This window comes from Eutrigla gurnardus (assembly GCF_963514095.1).
Source record: "Eutrigla gurnardus genome assembly, chromosome: 4".
In the NCBI taxonomy this organism is placed as follows: Eukaryota; Metazoa; Chordata; class Actinopteri; order Perciformes; family Triglidae; genus Eutrigla; species Eutrigla gurnardus.
The window spans coordinates 19,372,048-19,396,427 of NC_139918.1; the positions used below are offsets into that span (position 1 = coordinate 19,372,048).

Here is a 24,380-nt window from a genome sequence, read left to right on the forward strand (position 1 = left end):
AAAATCGTCCTGAACATCATTAGGACAATGTGATTTTATTTTCCATTCAAAATTAATAAAACCAACTTGAACTCTGCTTAAAATTCTTGTTTTATAATTTTATACCCGGCAAAATATATGCCAGGAATAAGGAAAGTGAGTCTTGTGTAAGTCACTCAATGTGTTCATGTTTCACTCAAAGTAAACAGCGTAGACAGTTCCCACACCAAACAGGGAGCTGTTCTTGAAGGAGTAGGAGGTGAAGGTGTCGGTAGATGCATCCCACAGACAGCGGCTGCTGATCTGCATGCTCTGTCCGGTGAACTGGCCTATGTGGACCAGGACGATGATCTTATATCGGGGAATCATGAGGTCCTTCACACGGGCTCTTATCACCTGGGAGGGATGATCAAAAGAATGAAACTGAGTGAACAGGAATAAAGGCGTTTCAAAGGTGTGTGAATAAGCTTTTTCAGTCGTATTTACCTCACATATTGTCTTTGTCATTTTTTGAGACCATTCTACTTCATATTTTTCCTGCTGGAGGTAACTGGTAAGTACGTCCTTCAGTATGTCTGTGACAGCAGGAACTGGGATGCGTTTGTGAGGTCCTGTAGTCCAAAAAACAAAGGCAAAAATACCAAATAAATAGTTTTTCTTCTTGTGTAGTAGCTTTGGTTAGTACACAAATATTGTGATGCATTGATCTGCTCTTGGAAAGCAAATCAATTGAAATCACAATTGATGTTGCATTGAAATGTCTGCTGCTTTGATACAGTACTTTCATCTTGCATCCCTACCTACCTAGCATGTTTTTTGGAGTAAAAGGAGGCTAAAAATGGCTAAAAATGTTATTATTTTAGTTTCATGATCGAAAATCGAATAGCTGTTGTATTAAACTATTACAGTGCATCTGTGGTTGGTTATAATGCTGTTAGGTGCAGAATGTCTACCATGCAGGTGATTATATTCTCACCTGTTTGGTAAGTGTTCTCTGTTGTTATGGCCATCCGAGCGTTGTCATCATGGTGTAGTTCATCCATGTAAGACACAGTACTGATAGAGCTGAAAGACAGGATCACATTGAAGAAACTGTAAGGAAAAGTGCCATGGTATGTACACACTGGTTGACTGACCTGATGTGCATATGTCTGGTTAAGTAAGTCAGTTAGGTATGATTCATAAAGATGACTGATATAAAATGCAAGATTGATAAAAGGTGAATATCAGCCCACTCACTCCTTAATCCTGCCAGTGGTTTCTTTGCCTCTGACTCCATGGCTTGCCTCTGAGGGCGCCTTGCCCGTCCTCTTCTCTCTTCTTTGGGTTTTGTCTTTGAGCGGGCACAGGTCAGACATGGCAGCTTGCACTTGCTAGTCTTTGCAGGATGAAAACCTTAATATTTGTTGATGTTGGCTCAATTAATATCTAGTTAAACAACACACACACACACACACACACACACACACACACACACACACACACACACACACACACACACACACACACACACACACACACTTGTGACGGTACAAGGTAACGTTAGCTAACTCTAACGGTTGAACTCCCGAATCAAACACACGAAATAAAAGCGTTTAACTTTAAAACTATGCAGAAACGGCTATGCTAGCTTCTTTTTAGCTTACATTAGCTAAACTAACAGGAGTTGGCGTGTTTGTAAACGCGTTATTTGGCTAGCTTTGGAGAACAGTATAGTTTTCTATCATGTCGGGCCAAATGGGTCATACAGAAATATATCACGGAGGGGAATTTAACACGTTTTTACCGATTCCAGTACGTCTTGAAGCGAGCAGCAGAACAAGGTAGCCAACAACCCCAGTAGAGCGTGGCGTTGTCCTGGCGACCATCAGCCATCAGTCAGTGGGAGGGGCTTCCATGCAGGAAGCCTTCTCGCTGCTAAAATGCTCCACAGATACAATCTGGCCAATATCAGTATCTTTGGCCAAAATCAGTATCTTTGAGCAAATGAGAGGGAGATACACATTTCATATTTCCTTTTCTTTATTACCAAGTAAAACAGGTATTACATTATATTGATTTTTTTTTCTTCATATATTTACTTTCAAAATATTTGAATGGGAAATTTACATGGCATGTTTGCATATTCTGTGTCTAACGCAGTGAAAGGAAAACAGCCAGAGTTGTAGAAAAAATAAACTTACAGAAACCCTCCCGTATTTGGAGGACTTGAGTGTATGCTCAAAAATAAGGCGAAGATAAAACATAAGCGGAATTAACAGAAGCACTGTTGTTCTTGACTAACCAAAATAAACATGTTTAAAAAAAAGAATTATTCTAAGAAGTACATGAAATATTACACCTCGGCCCAATCTGTGAAACAACACAATAACACATTCTATAAAATGTGATGTTCAAACACATATCAACATGAGTGAGTATGTGACATGATGCCATTCTATTTTTTTTTTTTTATTAATGAAATTTATGGTGTGTTTTGTGTGGAAGTCAAACACAGGAGAATGCCAAACACCTATATCGGATGTGTGGAATGAGAATATCAATGAATACATGCCAAATGTATTGACGATGAGCTTCTGAAGGTGCAACAACAGCAAAACAGAGAGAGTGGCTTAAGTGAAGGCAAAACAATCTCCTCTCATAGCACAATTATACGATAACACACATCATGACCTTATTGAAATGGATTAATTGGTATTGCATTGACATGACCGGAATGGACAAAATGCAGATTTCATGCGGCACCGTTTGGAGTAATTCATCAACAGTAACACTTTTTTTTTTTTTGGTACAAGAAACCCACATGTAAAACAATAGATGAAGGGCGGCGGTGTTGTTACATAGGACCTAATTCATCATGAGTGCTGACATCAATAAACCAAGAGACAATCACAGACACATCCATATGCCCAGAGAAATATTTGAAACATAGCTTTCTATGTACACTTTTTACACTTAAATATTGCTATTAGAAAATGATAAAACATTTATTTAACATGGTGGAAAGGGAAGAAAAATAAAACAGGGACATGAATAGTGCTGTCTTCTTGATAGACGTTTATTTTCATTACTCTGTGGTGTCCCCAATAATCTTCATAAAGACCTCTGTCAAAGATCACGGTCAAAGAGATTGGCCAATTTCTTTTTTAAGCAGCATCAAAGGCAACTCCTATAATGGTCAACCCAGATCCCATTATCCATTAACCCATTATTATTATCTATATCCTCCTGAAACTTAAAGCTCCTTCTCGCCACCGTATGGCACTCAAGTCTGGCTCCGTACACGTCTAACATCATAAGGCCCTTCCAAACACAAATTCTGTAACATTAACAGAACAAAGTAACCAAGGTCCTCCAAAGAAAGTAGCAGCTTCTGTTATTCACACAAATATCACATTATTGTTACACACTTTGACCATTCACACACCACCACCACCACCAATACCACTAAAGTCCGGTGATGTGGGACAGTTGATGGATCTCAGCATTGCACGTGCCTAGAGTGGTAAAGTGATGCTTTTGCTCTTCAGAAGGTCAAACTGCTGTAACTGGTCATTAACTGACAGTTTCAACTCCCCGTACACATGACCCATTAATGGCAAATTTCCATCAAAGTAGTGGTAAAAGCTGCATGCGTTAAAAGTATAGCATTACATGAATGTGTTTTGATCCTGATCGTGGGATGAGACCACATACGCTTTTTTTTTGCAGGCACATGAATGATAATGTTGCAGGGAAATTATCATCACTCAAAAATCTATTCTTCTATTGACCACATAAGTACACAGTAATAAATCTATCTGCTAAGTAGGTAGTAGTAGAATGGCAAGCAGGCGGACCACAGCCACACATATATCAGTTACACACCCATTTTTATGAAATACTGTTTCAAAGTTAGTCTGCATTTGATTAGCTTGCAGACTACGCTGTCTCATTACTGCCAGATATAGACAACTAAGGCGTTGTAACCATTAATGGAATCCCTTTAAAAAAGTGAATTTGATCCTGCAATTTCATGATTTAAAACCATTAACTGAACGATTCGGGCGATAATCCTCTATGGGTTTTTGTCACTACAAGCAACCTCATTAACATACAAGTACTTTTGTGATCAAGTGTTAACATATAAAAAATATCGATATTTAAATTTGAATGAAAAGCTTGAATTTAAATTAGGGATAAGGCATTCTTTTTTTTTTTATTCTTTGCATGATGATAATCTGTCTACAAAATATAATCCATGTTCTTGCAACCAAGTTTTACTGTGCTCAAAATTCCCCACCGTGTGATCTGGATTGAGACACAAATATAATTCCATATAAAAAAAGCACCTTCATATTAAGAGTGCTGATGCTGTTCCAGTGCTGCAGGTCCTTTTGAACAGAGAACTGACCAGTCGCCTTCAATCAAAAGCCTGATAGAACGGGCTGTGTCATTTCAAAAGCTGTCTACAGAGAAACATAAATTCTGCTGAGACAATAATAAAGATCGGTAACACATTGGGGAGAAAAATCTGATTTGATGTGGCAGTGTAAATCAGATATTACCATGGAACCTAAGATTTATTGAAATACAACTGTAAAGCAACGATTCTACAATACCTTTTTTTTAAATTGAATTTTCCAGCCTTTTCCACCGTGTTTAAGATTGTTTTCATATTATATAATCTATTCACATTATCTTTTACAGTGCATTTGCAATGACGACCAGTTAGACAAAAGGAACTGCAATGAATAAGGCTGGATCTCTCTATGAATCCACAATTATGTTAACAAGAACAAATAATCAGGCTCCCTATGTTTTACTCCATGTTAGCCCATAGGTCTTCCAAGTACACAAAACGAATGATTCTTATTTACTTGCATAAACTCAGCAGCAGTCAGTTTCCTGACTATGATGTTATGAAGTCAAATATCATCTGTGTGTGTGTGTGTTCTGTTATTCTGTTCAATCTCAACCATTGATTCTAACGATTCTAACTAAACATGAGATGGATCCATAGTCTTCACAGTCAAAAGCCATTGATTCTTTTGGTTCCGTTCACAAACAGGTCCGCTAATTATCCGCCAAATATTTCCCTGTAAGGAGAACGAAACATGTCAGAGGAGTGGAGGGGTTCAGGCTGGAGTGTGTGTGCATTTAGATGACGACACCGAAGAAGTCACACATGTTCGATACTCAAACTGACCTGCAGCAAATCTCTTCTTGATCAGCGATAGCCGGTATCCGGTCCCAACCAGCTGGATGTCGCACCCCGACAGAGTGCATCCCTCACTGCTGAACTGGACTGCCAGCTGGGAGGGTTTACAGGGTCCTTCTGTCGTCTGGAACCGGCCCAAAAGAGCCCCTACTCCTTTAGGAAAACACATATAGTATTAATAGGGTTCTACCTGGGAGACGGATTCTTTGTTTAACAAAGAAGTTTATGTAAGAACTTGAATGAACACTTGCCTCCATTTTCAGATCTATGAGAAAGACTGGGGATTTTCCACTGTATCGTCTGCTGCTCTGGATTCCTTTATGAGAAAGTAATTCCACATTACATTATGTTGCGGTCTGGTACGCATCAAGTCATAGGAAATAAATTCACTCCGTGTCCACGCTAACACGGAAAAAGATTTGATGAATTTTTCAGCCATTTGAAGTTTTCTGTCCAATGTGCTATTGATTCAAAAACAGACATTTCAAACTTGCAACACATCATCTAGACACCCCGTAAAATTGGCTGAATGGTAGGAAACAATGCTCAGCCCCTCTACATGAAGCCCCAGTGCTGATTGTGAATGCAAAGAGTCCTCACCAAGTTGCAGGGGGCATCATGGCCTGGAGTTTGGCCATGCCTCCATCTACAGGAACCAGGAACTGGAGATTGTGTAGTGGCACGGGGGCGGCCATGGCCTCTGTGTTGTATTTGTAGTCTATTCTAAGGTCCGTGGTAGTGGCATCGCCTCGCCAGCTCACCGCCAGGTTCAGAGGAGTTGACTGGATCCCCTCTGCTGATACCTGATGATACACATGGAACACACACGACGGTGAGATATATGGACGGGTGGGCACTATGGTTAGATCAACTACATACATAGAGGAATTAATATTTGATACCTGATATTTGATCATGTCCACATTGTAGTATGTCGCCTGAGGCTTCTGTTCAGCAACTTTTTTCAGATGGCTCATCAAGTTTGGCATATTCACCCAGAACTCCTTGGTGTCTCCGCTGTCTGTCATGGAATCACTAAAGGGTGACAAGTGCGTATTTGATTCAGACAATCTCAACATCAAGCACCATGACACTTACGTCATGTAAGTAAAAACAAAGAGCGATGTGATGTTTTATTGTGTTTGCCCGTAATGTTATCCTCACCAGCACAACAGCTGTGGATTGGGGAGGGCCTGCTCCAGTCGGCTGTAGTTGCTGATGCAAAAAGCGAGGATGGGTTGAGTTGGGTGGCTCCCAAAATGCCTGGTAATGCCCGCGGGGAAGGACAGCACCATCTCCCCTGTGATCTTCACAACACATCTGGGACAGAGGGGGGGGGAGAGGCAGACCTCAGAGACCATGCAGAACAGAAACAAGCACAATCCCAGCATCCGTTTGGTGTAAACACTGAAGCGCAGTCTGCTGTCGGCTTGTAGCTGCCATGAATGTATTCACCTTATTGGTCCATAAAAAGAGACTCTGGATCTTGTTACGCATAAGAAAATTAAAAACTGTCCCACATTCCTGCGTTTCATCAATGCATACTAATCATTAGATAGGTAATGGTCACACTGTCCAAAACAGGAAAATGTGGGCCTACTTGCTGGGGTCTGCGCCTTTGAAGTAGGCATTGATGGTTTCTGTGAAGGCAGCTGCCACTGGCAAAGTGTCCTGGGGTCCCATGGTGAGCGGACTGGGTCCCCTGGAGCATCCTGTGGAAAACACACACACAATACACCTAAAATATACATAGACTATGTCTATTCTCGTGGCTACTTGTCTCATGTTTTAGATACGGGTTATATGCAAAAGAAAAAGGGTGAGTACAAAGCGAATAAAGCAACAAATTAAAACGCAACAATCCATCTAGAAACCAGATTGTCGGTGAGGGGAGCAGAACGTGGGATGGGATGGCTAGCAATGTTCTGGCTCAGTAAACGTGAATGTGGAGCTGGACTGCAGGGAAAAGGACGGCAGCTGCTTTCAGCTCATGCACTGGTGGAACTACAGTTGTGTTCCCGGCATTGACTCACCTTCAAAAGCTAAATAAAACCTGCCATGGTCAAACCATACCAGAGGCTGAGAGGCCTCTGAGTGAGCAAAGACATGGAGGAGGAAGAGAATCGTGGAGAGGGACAAGACCGTGAGGCAAGGACACAATGATGAGCGACAGACAACATGGACCCAGACTGAGATGTGAGGCTACAAAACAGGAAAGAGCAGGATGCTATGCTGGTAGCGTACCTGCGGATATGTTGAGGTCCCTTCCTAAGGTCGGAGTGGACGCTGCACTGTGTAGAGTAATGGAAGAGATGGAGGAAGAGCTCTCTGCCCGGGCGAGGGGGGCGAAAGGTGGGGGGCTGCCTGAAACCGGCGGACTAAAGGGCCGACTCTGTAGACGGAGCACAAGGACAGTTAAACCGAATTTATATAAATGACATCAACAGGAGAGTTAGGCAAACGGGGGCAAAGGTTACTTCACATGTACCAGGTCCGTGATTGGTTTTCCAGGGGGCAGTTTGGGTCGCGAGGACGGTCTAGGTGGAGGAGGCGGTGGGACGGGACTCCCTCGAGACTGAGGCGTGGCGGGACGAGCTGGGGATGAGGGGCCTGCAGCACATACCAGTGTCTGTGGTTAGCACTGCCTTCAGACCACAGTGAGAGAGATTATCATTCAACGTCGGCTCATTCAACATTTCCACTCATGTCACTTTCACAGAGCGAGTACTGTTTGCCCTCGCCGGAACTGGCTTTAAAACAGAACTTGTGACTGAAATTCAAGAACATTTAAAGAGCTGCTTGTGATCTTTTAGCATATTAAGTATGGAAATAATTTTTTTAGGAGCATGGGAGCAGCTTTCAGAGAATCACAATTGAGCATTCTGGAGGCGTTGTGGGTCTGATTCATCCAAAAGTCTGCAGTGAAATCTGCCCACTGGCACACACGTGAACCTGTAACATAGGTGGTCCCTGAATGCTGCTGCTGAGGGTCCTGTTCAATTAGAAATCATCTTTATCATCTTTATAACAAAGTTATGGGAAGGATATTAAAGAAGTATGTATTCTTAGAGTTTTACATTGCTAAGGATTGTTACCTTACAATTATACAACCAGATATTATTAAGAAAACCCATTTTCATAAAATTATCAAGTTTACTCATTTCGAGTTTGACGGACACCATTTCACTTTTTCTCTATACAAATAGCTTGGGGTAGTTTGGATTTAGAGTGTCTTATACTCTAAACACTGTAGGAGGGACAGACATTGCATTACATGGTAGCCTTTACAGCATCCGGTAGGTTTCTACAGTATGTGCTTATTTCCATAGTTATCTTTGGTACAGGTACAACGACTGTCAGACTGTAGCTAAAATAAACATACAAGTTATTCCTAAATTTGCATTTGAACTAAACTTGTTGTGATTTTTATATTGCATTACAAAAAATTATATTACAAAATAGCTTGAACTATATTACATTGCAAAAATTGTACGTATATTCTGATTATATTACTCTTTGTAGAGGAAGAAGAAGAAGTAGATTCATTAGCCTGCATAGGTTGAACTAACAAAGCGATACAGAAAGTTTCCCTTAAAATGAAATATAGTTCTAATGTGATAAACTAAAATAATGTGATTAGTTTCATTAACCAGCAATTCTAACCTGAAAAGAGGCGTTGCAATTTGAAGTGAATGTAATAGTTTGTTCTAATAATGAAATACTCATATTCCTTATATTTTTACAAGTTGGCATTTTTATTACATTATCAGTTCATTTAGTGTTGCATCTCGAATTGCATCTCGAATTTAACCAATGTTGTCACTGTTCTGGCACTAGTTGCTTGTCAAACTGCTTAGAAGTTATACATAATAAATTAGTCAGCTAGTCAAAGTGATACTTTTGTATTTATCAAAAAATCAGATTTTTTTTTTAAAAATTAGAATTTTAGAATGTTAAAGAATCAATTGAATGAAACAAATAGCGAACATAAGAAGTAACTGCTGTTCATGAGAGGGTGATGACTGTTCTATAACATGTTCAGTTTAGATCCCAACCCCTAACAAATATAAAGAGATCACTAAGAGGCAAGAGGACTTGCATTTTCTCCATCTCACCGATGGCAGCTGTATATTCATTCTTTCAAACAAACCCAGCTAAAGGACACTGGGACTTTAAATACACTGCTCCGATCATATATGTGTGCAGGCAGCTCAATCTACCCATAAAAACATTTAGAAAGAGATCAGAGTACTCACTGCTGCCTGAGTAGGGCCCCGGGGAAGACATGATAGACCTGTACGTGGTTGGAGGGAGAGGAGGTGGTGTGCCCCTGAAGCTCAGCTCTCTGGGTGAACCCACAAAGTCTGGCATATCATCTCTCAGGTATGCTCCCTCTGGAGTCCTCTTTCCCCCCATGCTACAAAGAACCAGGGGAGATATGACTCCTGCACGAGGAGACCTCCGCTCTGCTGGCAGAGGGGGCACGGGGCTGATGGGCGCAGGGCTGATGGGGACAGGAGGCGAAGAGTACGCCGCAAACCGCAGCACCTCCTCATCGATCGCCTCGTCGTCGAAGCACAGAGGAGGCGAATTAGAGGGGGAGAAGTCAGGAGGAAGCGGAGGGGCTGGTTCATCCGGAGGAGGAGGTCCGAGCACGATGGAGGGAGGTGATTCTGGTGGCGTGAAAGGAGGGGGAGACCCGGGAGAAAGCGATGGAGGAGAAGGTGGGGGCTCATCCGGTGGCGGTCCTGGAGATAGGCACGGGGTGGAGGGGGTGGATGAGGGCGTGTCCGAAGGAGGAGAGTCCGGTGGCGGAGGGGGTGCAGGCTCATCGGGCGGCGGGGGTCTGTCGCTGGTGAAAGTAACCCATCTGGGCGACAGCGTTTCCTCACTGGGGTGGGAGCCATCCGCAGTGTTGAACACGTCATCCAGCTCAGGGCCTGGGGAGTCCCAGTAGGATGCGGGGGACAGGACGTTCAGGTAGATGGGGGCAGACCGTCGACCCGCCCTTCCATTAGGTAGATTGGCTGCAAACAATTTGAAGTAGCATTTCAATAAAAGCTCTCTCAGTTAGTTGTATGATTGAGACACAACGCTGGTTTTTAAAGCTAAACTCACCAGCAGAGTCTGCAGAATAGCTGTAATGACTTCTTGATGGAATGTTTTTTGGAGGAAGCGGAGGAGGAGCTGCAATAAAGTTCACCATTACTGAGTACAATCAATCAAACACGCACTGATGTTACTGAGGTTCATTCACGCAGACTCACCTCCTGTTGGGAAACTTCTACTCAGGGGTGATTCTGAGCGTGGTCTCGATTCTCCCCATCCTTCAGCAGGGACCACTGTGATTGGATAATGATACCATAAAAGTCACCTCTGTAAACAGGACCTGCTACTTCTACATGATGTAGTATTAAGGATTAATGTGATGTAATATTGATAGGGGACAGACCATCATATCTGGCGTATTTGGTCTCTGAAGGCAGCCCAAAAAAGGCAGGAACGTTGTGCGATAGCCTGTCGCTGCAGGAGGAGGCAAACAATCAAAACAATTTCTACTTGTAAAAATTCAAGGCACATCTATAGCTGTACCAATAACATACAGACAAGTGTGACAGACCTTAGCGTCTCAGGGGCAGGACTTGGTGTCGGGGTGGAGCGTCTGGGTCTGGCAATCTCTTCACCTACGACAAATACAATATAGAATCTCAGTAAATATTTGAAGTATTGCCACAAAATTTGATACAAAGCTGACATTTCCTTCAGCCTCAGCTGTGTTTTGTGTTTATTGATAATCAGCAAATGCCAGCATGCTAGCACGCTAAACTAAAATGGTGAAGATGGTACATATTTTTATCTGCTAAGCATCAGCATGTTTCTGTTGCAGTTGTAATCATGTTAGTATTTTTATGTTAGCCAAATCTGTTGGCAATAGGTACTTACAGGACAAATTCCTTTTTATCAGCCCCTGTAAAAGACGAAATCCAAACAAAAGATAAAATGAGGATATAGAAAAGAGAAAATGACAAATATGTATTTTCATTAAATTTTAAGATGTCTTTTCTTTCTTAAAACAAGTAACAAAGTATATATCTTAATATGGCAGATCTTCAAGAAAATATATCAATGTGAACAAATGGAAGTCTATACATTTTTGTCACCACAATATAATATTTTTCACTTTTTAAATCTTGTGACTTAATACTAAATCCCAATTGACTTTGATAATATTTTTTTATTTTGCTGTGTTTTATATTTCTTTCTGCACAGCATTTTTTTTTTAAATAAATGGATCAGACAGCAGAGATAGGAAAGCAGAGTTTCTGGCTGTTCAGCGAAACAGCCAGCAGATGGTACAAGACACTCACCGGGCTGCGTCTCTGAGACCAGCAAAAAGGAAGAGAGAACAGACCTGGGTCAGAGAGTGAGTGACAAATCAGTCAAATGGACACCAACTAAAACCGCACACACATCACACCTCTTTACTTGCACCGCAAAGCCTCAATAATGCAACATGAGCCATAATAATACCAGCATCACCTGCGGCCGACGCGCACGGTATTTACTGTAGCAGGTCACTCCACGTGTAAGCTCCACTGAGACCAAATGAATGGGTTTAGAGCTTTGTGTGTGTGTCATGTTTACTGTGCATTATGTAGCAGACACTTTGCCAAACAGGTTCAAGTAAAGCCATAGATACAGAAAAAAAACAGAAGGGAGTCATTTTACGCCTTAGAAAGGACGGACGCTGAGGGTGAGACAGAAACTGCATGCATAACAAAAGGTGAAGCCATGAAGGCAATTTATAAGTGAACTATCACAGGGGGGGAGAAACTTTCTCAAGCACTTCCAAGTGAATTCAAGCCGTGCGATCCCTGATGGAGGTGATACAGATGTGAAAATGAAATGACGGGCTTACCGGACTTCTCTTCTGCAAGATGAACGCATATGAGTGAGAAGGAGAAACAAAGTCAGGGAGAGTGTAAGACAGCTGTTACAATCTAGAAGCGTGTGTTTCCTTGATCAGCTGTGCTCACCAGAGACGGAGAGAGCGCCAGGCCGCCCACGGAGGCTTTAAGCTCGTCCATCGACGGAGGGACGCACTTGGAGCTGTCCGCAACCAGCGGCTTGATCTTGATTTTGAACTTCTTCTTGCTGTCCTCGTCGTCCTCGGAGTCGCTGGAGGAGAAGAAATGCTTTGCTCTGGAAGCTGGTGAACACGTGTCAAGGAGAAAGTTGAGTCATATGGACGATGGAGGCTAAGTCAAGCTTCTGCAGCATTTAAAGTTATCATACGCTTTAATGTTTTGTTTTTTTTCCGTCTCAAAGGAGGAGTGAGATGTCCACTCTGTGTCCTAGTTAACTATATCACACCTGCTTCGACTGACACTCCTGCTCCGTCTCGGCTAGATCATCCTGCTCAGGGGAAGTCTCAATAGTACCAGCTCCCCATGAATATCCCCCGAGGGAGCAAAAACTTAAAATACTTAATGAGAACTGTGGCTCAGTGACAACTGGAATGTCAATCTGAATGTAATGTGTCCGTCCGGCTGCTCCCCTCTCTTTTTATTTGCAGCTGCAGGGACATACACATGTGATGTAGCAAGAGAGGGAGAGATTATCGATTTGGCCTATTTACTGTAATGTGGAGAAGCACTCATCCAATATGTCACTCAGCTAAACAGGTCAATAGGTTTCGCAGGAGAAGAGTCCCAAGACTGAAAGGATATCATCGCCCTCGTCACCGGGCCGGAGGCTGAAGCCCTCGTCGTCCACGTCAGGAGAGGCCTGGCAAAGAGAGAGGAGAAAAAGTGACGGCCATTTCCAGTCCGTCACACACTGTAACAGAGGCATCGCTAAACTCTTCCCTTTCCACAGCTCTGCATATTCATGCGGATCAGATTTCACAGCTTCCTGGCTGAAGCGCCTGCTGACTCAGAATATGCAGCTAGAACTCTATTCGCCCCATTTACTCAGTAATTTCAAACCTATCGTTACGTGACACTGATTGCCACAGCACAGTACAAGTATTTCATCAAGTTAAAAAAAAATAAAGTATGCCCATGTAAGTATGCCGCTGTGCATACTTACATATCTGTCCCAGTCAATCTCTCCATAGAAACCATTCGGTGCTCCATTGGCCTTTTTCTAGCGACAAAATGGAGCAAAGACATGAAATGAAAGGAGAACATTGTAAAGCCTACAAGTAAACTTAGTGCAAATTATTAAATTCAATTATTAAATGAAGAATTTGACCTATCATAGTTGGCATAGATGTGGGCAATGAGTGATAATTACAGACATCTCACTTTTGTTTTTACCTCCAAATAAAGTGCTCCAGAGGAAAAGTTTGGCTTATTTACAACCTGTCTGACTTTCTAGTGTCTTAACTCATTTGACTTTGTTGTGGTGAAGATCAGATTTTAGCCGTTACATTGGTGAGTCGTGTGTAGTGGAAATAATGGCCAAAAACTACAAAAAAATAGAACCCACGTTTTCATGAATAGGACCAAACAGGCAGTAATAGCTGCATTGTAACACACTGTCAATCAATGGTGGTAATACAACGTATCAATCAACACTTCTCTATGTTACACAGCTCTATAGCTCTACAAATTATGAGAGAGAGAGAGAGAGAGAGAGAGAGAGAGAGAGAGAGAGAGAGAGAGACAGAGTGAGAACAGAGAGGAAACACATTTTTCACAAAATGTACATACATTTCCTCTCTTTCCGCTTCCAGTTCCTTCTTTGTCAGGTGAACTCCTGTTTGAACAACAAGGAAGAAGAAAAAAGGTATATTGTAAGACTAACCCGCCTTCGCCCAATGTCAGCTGGGATCGACTCCAGCCCCCCCGCGACCCTGAATACAGGATAAGTGGCGATGGATGGATGGATAGTGCCAATACAATATTTGAGGTTTGGTATTGATTCCGTCTTACTTTGATAAATATTAACAAAAAAAGAAAAAAGAGAACATATCTGAGCAAACATTCAATATCTGACAGCATGCTAATTCTGACAATAACATGAGACTATTTAGGTTAGATAGCCCTATATCCATTCACATTCTCAAACTGATGAACTTTCAAGCTGTTTACAGAGTTGAGTGGTTGTTAAACTTGACATGTAAATTATGCGTCTGAGCGAACTCACGTTGCATCTGTATCCTTGTCTCTCTTTCGTAAGCCGAGGGCTTTCCTGGTTCGGTTTTTCAGTCCTAGTGCAGAAAGAGTGAGAATAAAAAAAGAATGAATAATTAATATAATGCTTTAGAGCCTGTCTTGTCATTAAAATGCACTTAAAAGCAAATAACACAAAATGGTAACAGGTTGAGGATGAACCCGTCCGAGAGGATTCACAGGAAATAAGTTGATATAAATGTATGTATTGACAACAATCATCTGAGAGAATCCCTCCACACGAAGGGAAGCAATGAAGATGCAATCCCCTTAAGTGACCCGTCCCTGACTGTATACATTGGAAAGGAAACACAAGCTGAGGTTGATCAATGTGTCCACTTCATTAGTGAGATTCGAGCGGGGAGAGAGCTACAAGAGCAGCGACCGTCATCCAAACCGGGGGCCAATTCCCCCGCAGCACTGACGGTTGGCACCACACGCCGCTCAGCTCGGGGAAAAAAAGGACATAATTCAACGCGTGCAAAGCCTCAAGGTTTCTGCATAAGTAAGCTTTGCTAGGTGGAATTCAAGTGTCATGCTTCCTCTGTGATCGTAGTCCTGGTTTCCAGTGTCACCTGTCACCCTCTGAGGGCAAGGGGTTATGTTTATGTGGATCTGGTGTAGCCAGCGGATATCCGGAGCTAGGACTTCCTTTTCCGGGCACTGTTCAATGCAGTCCGATCAGCAACGTGAGATACGAGACGGGAGTTGGAGTAGAGAGATGGCAGGATTGTTTCACAAGTTTCAGTTTACAAGCTAATTTTAAACCAACAAAAAACGGATCATCATCAGATGATGGTAATGTTCCACCTCTTTAGCTCTCCACACCGTGTACCTCCATTAAACCAAAACCTGCTCGAATGCGATTGGTCAATACTACTCACATCTTGTCCCGAAAAATGAATAAATAAAATGAATAAATATTTATTTTTTAGATTTATTGTCAAAGTCATTTTTAGTCACAAAAAAATCCCAATGCTGTTTATGGCCTCTCACCTTTATATGTTTTGTGATGCATGGTAAATTCTTAAAAGTATTTGTACTTACTGTCTTAGAAAATATGTTCCAGAAGTAACAAAACTTCATTCAAAGTCCTACATCCGTAACAATGCTAATCACTAAAAGAAAAAAAATGCAACCTTTCTCAACAGTACGCTGAGAAAGGTGTCTAGACACTCAATGTGTCTAGATAAGCAGCATTTTAGCAGCAGCAGAGGGAAGTCCAGAGGCAAGCTGAGGGGTCGTGGTTGGCTTAGACACGTCTGTAATAACAACAGGACAGAGAGGAGTGAACGCTGCAGACGTTTTTAGACATCAGAGATTATAGCTAAAGAATGTTATGGATGTGGACTTTTTTTAAAAATGAGAGTTGTAGTTTTGGTTTTGCTCACAAAGTCATTGTTGTTTAACTTTGCGTTTGAATTCCTAATAGCAGCTGTCGAAGTGGCGGTTGAGTTAGTTTTTAAACATAAGGAGTAAACCTCAGGAACATGTTTAATTTTTTCAGAAGGACTGATGAAAGATTAATATGACATTGCATTGAGTAGCAAAAGCTAGAGTAACAAAGGTTAGCCCGGGTGTGACTATTGGTTGTCTATAATTAGCATCATTACATGTATTGTTGTAGTATTTTTTATATATAATTTATTATACATCTACCATAGTGTAGTAGCATTAGCTAGCATATTAACATTTCCTAATTAGCTATAAGTGCAGCTGAGGAGAGAAGCATTTCACTGCATGAAAACTAGCTTGACTAGCATGCAGTGCTAGACAGAAAGTCAAAGGACCTCCAAAGTCATAAAGTTTGGTCCTCTGGAGATCGTGGCTGTTTGTACACAATTACATTCTTAACAATAACTGTTGATATATCACCGTCTCCACCAATGTGTTAGTGACCATAGACAGACGGACGAGTCATGCTGCTAGTGTAGCAAACATTAAAAAATGATGGACTTAATGAAGCATAGTGGGTCAATTAACATTGACAATCCTCCTGCCTCCCCCAGGCCAAAGACGTTAAGGCAACTGGATTGTATTAAACGTGAACCTGTATGATACCTCTGACAAAAGAAAAATGAATTGGTAGTAAAAACAACATGTTTTTTCCAAAGAGACGAGGGACAGGTTTGCATAACAGTACAGTTGCTTCTCATTTCTATACAGGAGCAACAGGGACACATGATGGAGAGTTAGGTGGGTGAACATTTTGTAATATGTGAGCTGTGTTTAAAAAACAGGAACGTGATGTTCTTTTTTTATTGTTAATGGCTCACATTTTTCATTTAATTTAGTCCTTAACATATTGTTGTGTTTTGAAATTTGAAAGTAAATCAATCTGTCTCGGAAAGTATCTAATACTGAAAATAAGCCTAATGAATACTATAAACGTGAAGGCATTGTACAGTCCCTTTCATGAAGTTCTCCTGGGTCCTGAAGGACGTGTCAGGGCCTGTGATGTATTAGGAGCTAGCTGGGCTGCTCAGTAGCACAGATTATTCCTGCATCATGGCTCTTTATCGTTTGAGACAGCTCTGAAGAGCGAGCCGTCTGTCCACTCCTCACTTGCACGTGTCTTGTGTGATAAAAATAGAGAATCAATCCTGACATTAATATGTGACAATATGATGCATACTGAGGGAGCACAAGCTGACCGGGTCAGACTGCTGCTTCTTTTCACACTCATTCTTTCATTAGCAGAAAGCTCCAGAAGGAATCTGGGAACTAGTGTGAGATTTGTACCAGAGCTTTCAGCGGCACCTGTTGGCCTTCATCGATGGATGGAGTTTACAACTGAGAAAAGTACATGCAGATGGAGGAAATCTGATGAGATTACTTCAGATTTCTTTTTAGGATTGCCGCCCCTTACTCGACAAATCGGTCTTTTTGAATTTAGACAAATAAGATTACTTGATTGGACTTTTTTTTTCCAAACTGAATTATTTACTTCCAAGATACAGATCTGTGGATTAAATCTGCTAATCAATCAGTCAAAAATCATATTAGTGTAGCCAACTAAGACTATTATTTCTATAATCAAAAATTAACCTTTAAAATCAACTTTGTGAATGTTTGGATTCCTGAAAAGCTCATCAAGGTCAATATTTTCAGCAGCTGACCCTTAAAAACTCTGATGATGTGTTTTTTAACAAATATCTGAACACTGGGACCAACTCATTCTGGACAATGTCAAGGACAGATTTTCTTTGAGCTGATACTTGTTGCATGCACTCCAGTCCAGTCCCTACGCTTCAACTCCACATTTAAAGGTACTGGGAAGTATAGTATTTTATTTCCTGTTTCCATTTTTATAGAACATTCTGTTAGATCCACACAACTACCAAACAAATTGCACATTAGCACTGATCTCCTACAATGAATACTTATAATATCATTCATAATCTACTGTAATTCCACCCTGTCCTATAATGTCTAGCTTCTCAGCCCACCTTCTTGTGGGCTTTACGGTGTGGTTGTTCTTTGTGATGGTTCGCCCATCTGGAGAAGCTTTCAAGTTTGGTTGTTTTTCATACAGTCCTGGCATTAACTGCCTCAGGGAGGAAGGAAATCAATGGAACACCATGTGGCATGCCCTGGTAAATGTTGATTGGTAGTTACAGGACTGAAACAAGCAAAACAAACAGTACGGGCCATGGAGCCAATCCACAGTCATATAAACTAACAGTTAAAAAAGAGGTCACATGGACAAATGTGATGAAAGACTGAGATGTTCTTTTCGTGCTGTCTAAGTAGTCTAACATTATATATATACATATATTATAAGACATGTCCTGGAGCTACTGCATTGAATTATTTTATTATAGAGATGATAAATCCATATGCTTCATAGACAAAAAGCATTGCCGCACATGTTCTGCAGCCAAGCTTCAGTTAAAATGACGTGCCTACTGTGTAATTATCAATGCATTTGTAGCTAAGAAGGGCTACGATGAACATGTGACATCTGCGCTGTTGTGTAGCTCATGAACAGAGTACAAAAAAAAAATCATGGTAGGCTGACTGCAGGCCTTTCGCTAATAATAGCCAACTTCCATTACCACGTTGGCATTAATGGATGGTAAAGGCCCAGCAAACTGTCATGGTGGGTTAGATCTATGATTCAGCTCCTTCATCACAGTTTACGATGCACTTTACTTCATTCCGCCACCGTGAACTTTGGTACATCATCCTTCACTTCACTTTTACGCAACACAGGCACCAAATAATGCATGCTTGAAGCATCAATTGTCCTAATTGGCATCATATAATATAACAGCAACAGCACCAGAGGTATGAATGGACTCCTGGACTCCTGAAGAATACGTATTTAAATGTCACGGAGTGCGTGTGTCACTAAAGACAGGACTATCATGTGCTCACAGAGACATGCAGGCACACGTGTAAACACACAAACAACAGGACATTAGCAAGTGCAGGACGACACGGCTCTTCCCTTCACAAATCCACACCTCACACACCTTCCCTTCCATCTCACATACAGTTTCTCTCAATTTGTCACAAACCACGTCACACACACACACACACACACACAGACACAGAGACACACGTCCAACGACATTGTCACACTGGTCATTGCATGTAGCTCATTTCAGCTAAAAGGTCCTCATTGTACGACGGATCACTTCAATGGATTCGCTGGCTTTAACGGCCCAGCAGGACACAAGAGGGCAGGAGGAGGACGCAGAGGGGGGGAAACATGGGAAATAAAAGAAGGAGAAGGAGTGCACTGATCATTTACCTTGCATCATGACTGCAGATGTTCATCCTATGTTGCCCCCACGGTGCGCAGACGGACAGAAATGGAGCAATCCAGCCGGTCAAAGGAAGCCTGGGCAGGGCATGGCTAATTCTGCATGGCTCCCCAGCGAAGCACGATGTTGATTCCTTCCACCCCCAAGGGCCGACTCCCAGATACCCGCACAGGGAGGTGGGGTGGGGGGAAGAGCTTAGCGGCAGCAGAGGCGGGCGGGGGGACACAGTGAGAAGAGACACCCAAGGAATATGCAGCAAAATCCGGGGGATGGGGGTGTCCTCTCCGTGTGCACGTTAGGCCCCGGCCGCCTGAGCAGCACCGACGCACGCCATCTCTGAGAGGGGGGATGCTGAGGAAAGGCAAAGGAGAAAAAAAGCAGAGCGGTACAGAGGGGGGGGGGGGGGGGGGGGGGGAGAGGTAGAGAGAGGCAGAGGAAGACCGGGAGAGAGAGGGGAGGAGGGAGGGAGTGGGAGGCTCGCTGATGTCACATCTGCACTAAACCAATCCCTGCAACCGTGGTCACATGGCTGCTGTCCCCTGATAGCACCTCTCGGCTTGCCTCAAGCAAACACTCTACAGCCATCTGCATACATATTATACAAGGTCTCACGTAATATAATGTACTATTTAAGAAAAGGACTGGAGAGTATGTCTTAAATTGAAATCAAATGTCTAAATGTTCACTTTAATGTGCTTTTAAAAAATGTAGAATTCACTATTTTTGTGTTTGTCAAGGGGTATTTTTGTATCGTTGAGATTTGATTCAATTTATATTTATATATTTGGGGCCTTGAAGTTTACAGGGCAGCGAGGAGCAAAGAAAAATACACAAAAAGTGGGACAAATGCATCGCTCACCCGTAGACATGCAGGCACCGCTCTGTTGAAATCATGAATAGACTGAAAAAGAAGAACAGAAGAGGAAGATAATCACGTCATTTTTGGTCAGTTACTGAACCACATGATTTTGTCCTTGAATGAGATAAAAGCTCTGATAAAACGGCCTCTGGTTTCTCAGGGAAAGGAGTTCAGCAATATATACTGTATGCTGGGAGACCATGAAGTGCTTTCTTTCTCAGTGAAGGGAGGAAATAAGAGCTTGTTTCTTTTTCTGTTCAATTTAAGAGGCCTTGCTGTAATATTCTTGACTGCTGTTGAGGTTGAAGACAGAAGTCCTTGACTGTGAGTGATACAAACATAAAAAAGTAAGCGGTCGAAAGTAAGACTGACAACCTGTCCAGGTTTTGAAGGTACCCTCTGTAGTTGTTGACAACTAGTAGTGCTGTAGTGGGTCCCCATTTAGTTTGTTGAGTGATGCTATATGAAGACTCATTTTCTGTCAAAGTGTCTATAGTCTATATGTTATTTCACCTATAGACAAGATTTCTGTCTGTATTAATGTTTTTAACTGGTTTTGAAGTGGGCGGGGCTAAGCAGGGAAAATATGATGAAACGTACAACTATGAACCAATCGTGATTCAGACACAATGAGATCAAACTTTGCTGACATACGATCAAACCACACGCACAAGTACCTTGAGGAAGCAGGTAAACTGGGGATTTTAGTGTTCAACTCTTAAATAAATAATAATTGTCACTGTTAATCATTTGGCATTTGATTTGAGAGAGAAATACTTTTTGAATTTGAGATTTGCAACCAAGCCTTCAGGAGGTTAAAAGAGAGATTACAGGGTTTTTTCTATTATTATTGTTTGTACACTAAAAGTGAATGTTCAGAAAAAAGCAACTGTTTTCAACCATGACTTAAACAAAGGCACCAAAAACACAAACATATTTTGTCACTTCTACAACACATTTACACACTGTTTCTTACATTAGACACACACGTTCAAGAATTTAATCTCATAATTCATCACAAAATCACTTCCCTCCAAAATGCTAAACATACCGAGAATTCAGAAGAAGAGACAAAGGGGAGAAGGAGGATGATGAGGAGGATAGAGAAGGGGACCAGTGATGATATTGCTTGTGATATGGATGATGGGATGTGGCCAGACTCTGACCTCCATTCAAACAGCAGTGTTTGTTACAAAAGTACACCAGTGTGTTGTTGCTGCTTTGAAAGAGTGAGTTTTAATTTGACATGTTCTTCATCTTTTAGTGGTGTGTCTTATTTGGCTTGCGTGTAAAGTTTCGACACAATGAGAAAATTCTATAGCAAGTGTGGAAGCAATCGCAAAGAAAATTGTTAATTAACAACATACTAATGGAAAGAGACATACTGTATAATGGTATGGCCAAATGGGGCACATAAATGGAGAAAATGAGGATTGGGGCGACCATCTAGCCTCAGGGTTGCCTGCAGGATATGGAAGCTGAGGATGAGCAAGAATTCCCAGTGGGATGAAAAGTTTTGTTTTTAATAAATAGGAGGCAAACCAGTCCAAAGGGGGACACTTAACCTGGTGGGTCAGAATAACCTGGTCTGTACTGTCAAAGAACATAAAATAATTACTTAATAATAATCACTTAAAATTATTTGTCCAGTTTTGGAAGGGTGGATTTTGTTCTGTAGAAAAACTTAAGACAGATGGGACCGATTTTTTTAAAAGAAGCAGTTTTACAAAACTGCTTTCTGTAGCAAATCTGGGAACAAAAGAAGAATTATATTGACTGCAAGTTGCAAGATTGTCTCTATTGTTAAAAATGTGTCGCGCTGGAAGGCGAAAGTGTGTCTACCACCGCAGAGTGCACTCTGTCAGCTGTAATCATGACACATGCTCACTGGGAGGAGGGACCTCACGTTTTCGCCTGGAAGAAAGAGGGAAAGTGGCAAAGGACAAACTATTCCTAACACTATTATGCTCTTGTGTCGCAATTTGGTTGGAAAAACTGATGCTTCGGTGAAAGGAACGGTTATTCGGTGACTTTAATGGCTGCGTATCAGACTGTTGGGAGCAGAGTGACTCACCCTCACTGATAAGGAAAGGACAGATGGGGGAAGGCAGTTAGAGGATCATGTTGTGGTGTGTACGTGTGTGTGTAAGTGTGTGTGTAAGTGTGTGTGTGTGTGTGTCGGGGATAGAGAGGTTTCTGCTGTGGAGGTCATGCAATTCTAAAAAGACAAATACTGTGAGGTCAGTGAAATGTAAGAGAGTGTAATTGGACACAGACACACAAACCCTGCATGCTACTTTATACTGTTTGTTTGTGCACAGCAAGTGTCGGTTTCAGTGCCCTCGAGGCAACTAAGTCCAATATGTTCCAAATCCAGAAAAACTATCGGGGAAGCCGGGACACAGATCCAACACCTTAATCTCGTGTCATCACTTCCACGGTTTACTATTCCCTCCACCGCGGTTTATTTGTGGCTGTTGTCAGGCATCCTGGAGTTACCGTTAATGAGCTTACCTAACACTACCACGGGCTGCTCCCGTGTGCTTTCCTTAACCGGCTCCTTACGTAAGATGCCATCAAGAGGTCAGAGGTCACGGCAACTGGGATTAGCAAAAGGAGAGCTGGACAGAGCGAAACACACAGATGGAGAGCTGCGAGTCAAGCCTGCATTTTTTGGTACTGCACGTCTGATACATGTATTATACATGAATATACATATATATTCTATTCTATTCTTCAACATATAAACTTAGCTCTATTATATAAAAACATTGTCCACCTAAACCAAAAACAGACTGAATGTAGTGTAAAGCGCCTTGACTAGCTGGTAGCTAGAAAAGCACTTTATGAATGCAGGTCCATTTACCATTTACCAAGTCATGACCAAGACCAGAGACATCGAGACTAGACCAAGACACTGATGGGTTGAAATCAAGTCAAGATCACGACCAGGTCAGGGTAAGACAGAGTCAAGGTCAAGACCAGACCAGCACAAGTCCCACACCACAGTTATGGTATAAGTGTACATCAGAAATGTCATGTAAAATAATCCTAAGGCACTGCAGAGGTGAATCTTGTGTGTGTGTGAATTTTCCTTGGTTTTCTAGGGGGAATCGCAGTAACGATGTTAACAAATAAATCCAAGAAAGCACAGGCAATTTAGTGATACTCCTGCAGCTGTAGTGTCAAAATGAATCCTGAGTCTACTTTGTCTGAGACTCAGACGAGGCCGACCAAAAAACGCGGTTGATTCCAAGAGGAGACATTTAAAAGGTCTCGAGACCAAGACCGATATGGAGTTTGCAACACTGCAGAGGCCCACCTGCAGGAAACAGTGACAGGATTATTATGCGCTGAAAATCCTTTCACTCTGTGTGGCTCAATACCGCCACCTACTGAATAAAGTACTACTTTTCTTGCACTCAGTTGCCTTTATCATAAATCTATTCAATGTGAGCATGCCTTTTTCTTATGGTTGTATTTTAATAAAGAAACAAGTGTTGACATACTATGTTATATAATATGGAGAGAACAACAACCGAGTCCTAGGAACAGCTAAGATACTGCGCCAATATCATTTTAGTTGTCCATCCCGTGAGTGTCAAAGCAACACGACTCCTCAGGAGCTGACGGAGTGACAGCATCAGATCGTGTCGGTGCTGTCGGACATTGTGAGCTGATATAACCTTGTCACCACTCTGAGGTTTTACACCAGAGGACAGGAGGCGCCTTCAGCCTTGACAGATTCATTAGTCACCAACCCTAAATCCACTTGTATGTAACGAGGCAAAATTCACACAAAAATGCACATTCACACCTACCGGCATTTTAGAGTCATCAATTAACCGACCAAGAATTATATATATTCATTAGATAGTTTGTTCCAAAGCTTGCTGTGGCAAATACAGCAGCTTTCTATAAGGGTTCAGGTTGTCAGTCAGTACTAGTAGGAAGAATGGACACTTATGATCAAATATTCCAGCAGAATATCCAATAAACTCTCTACAAACCAAATATGGTATAGGTAAACTACGGTGAAATGTTATAACAATGTGTTTGTACTGATGAAAACCTTAAGGAATAACATTAGAGTTTTAGGCACTCTAGAAAAGATATTTGTGTGTCTGCATTTGGACATTTTAAAGCCAAACATTGTTTCTGTTACTGCAAAGAAAGCCAAAGCCTTCCTGAACTGTCTGTGTGCCTCCCAGCTGAAGGAATCAGCTGCGTTGTGAATACAATGGGACGAGGCCATGTTGAAAAGGGAAAGGCAAGCAGAAATCAGTTCAACAGAGAAATCCTTTCACTTTACATTTGACTAGTAAGACATTTCAATTCTATCATTTCCTGATTTGGTAAAACTGAAAATGAAAAGACATTACATAACATCA

At 41.8% G+C, this 24,380-nt stretch overlaps 2 protein-coding genes across 2 annotated transcripts in view; both read right to left on the reverse strand.

Annotated features, from left to right (window-relative positions):
* Positions 1-18: 18 nt before the first annotated feature.
* On the reverse strand, positions 19-1,871 carry dynlt5 (dynein light chain Tctex-type family member 5). The gene is made up of 5 exons (XM_084008929.1): positions 1,766-1,871; positions 1,219-1,374; positions 956-1,044; positions 466-590; positions 19-375 (listed from the first exon to the last, which is right to left on the reverse strand). Exons 2-5 carry the CDS (start codon positions 1,335-1,337, stop codon positions 172-174), a joined length of 537 nt encoding a protein of 178 aa, XP_083865055.1. The 5' UTR covers positions 1,338-1,374; positions 1,766-1,871; the 3' UTR covers positions 19-171.
* Positions 1,872-1,985: 114 nt separating this feature from the next.
* The window catches only part of LOC311012724 (SH3-containing GRB2-like protein 3-interacting protein 1), a 42,597-nt gene continuing 20,202 nt past the window's right edge, over positions 1,986-24,380 (reverse strand). Inside the window, exons 3-26 of the mRNA XM_084008341.1 lie at positions 19,118-20,031; positions 14,333-14,396; positions 13,897-13,942; positions 13,271-13,327; positions 12,910-12,967; positions 12,217-12,392; positions 12,099-12,110; positions 11,548-11,559; positions 11,123-11,147; positions 10,800-10,863; positions 10,632-10,702; positions 10,447-10,521; positions 10,298-10,366; positions 9,436-10,206; positions 7,668-7,789; positions 7,424-7,571; positions 7,213-7,269; positions 6,780-6,891; positions 6,344-6,499; positions 6,082-6,214; positions 5,780-5,982; positions 5,431-5,495; positions 5,168-5,332; positions 1,986-5,057 (exon numbers count right to left, since the gene is read on the reverse strand). Of these exons, the coding sequence (XP_083864467.1) occupies positions 5,035-5,057; positions 5,168-5,332; positions 5,431-5,495; positions 5,780-5,982; positions 6,082-6,214; positions 6,344-6,499; positions 6,780-6,891; positions 7,213-7,269; positions 7,424-7,571; positions 7,668-7,789; positions 9,436-10,206; positions 10,298-10,366; positions 10,447-10,521; positions 10,632-10,702; positions 10,800-10,863; positions 11,123-11,147; positions 11,548-11,559; positions 12,099-12,110; positions 12,217-12,392; positions 12,910-12,967; positions 13,271-13,327; positions 13,897-13,942; positions 14,333-14,396; positions 19,118-19,127 (2,694 nt within the window). The 5' untranslated portion in view covers positions 19,128-20,031 and the 3' untranslated portion in view covers positions 1,986-5,034. The remainder of the gene's footprint in view (positions 5,058-5,167; positions 5,333-5,430; positions 5,496-5,779; positions 5,983-6,081; positions 6,215-6,343; positions 6,500-6,779; positions 6,892-7,212; positions 7,270-7,423; positions 7,572-7,667; positions 7,790-9,435; positions 10,207-10,297; positions 10,367-10,446; positions 10,522-10,631; positions 10,703-10,799; positions 10,864-11,122; positions 11,148-11,547; positions 11,560-12,098; positions 12,111-12,216; positions 12,393-12,909; positions 12,968-13,270; positions 13,328-13,896; positions 13,943-14,332; positions 14,397-19,117; positions 20,032-24,380) is intronic.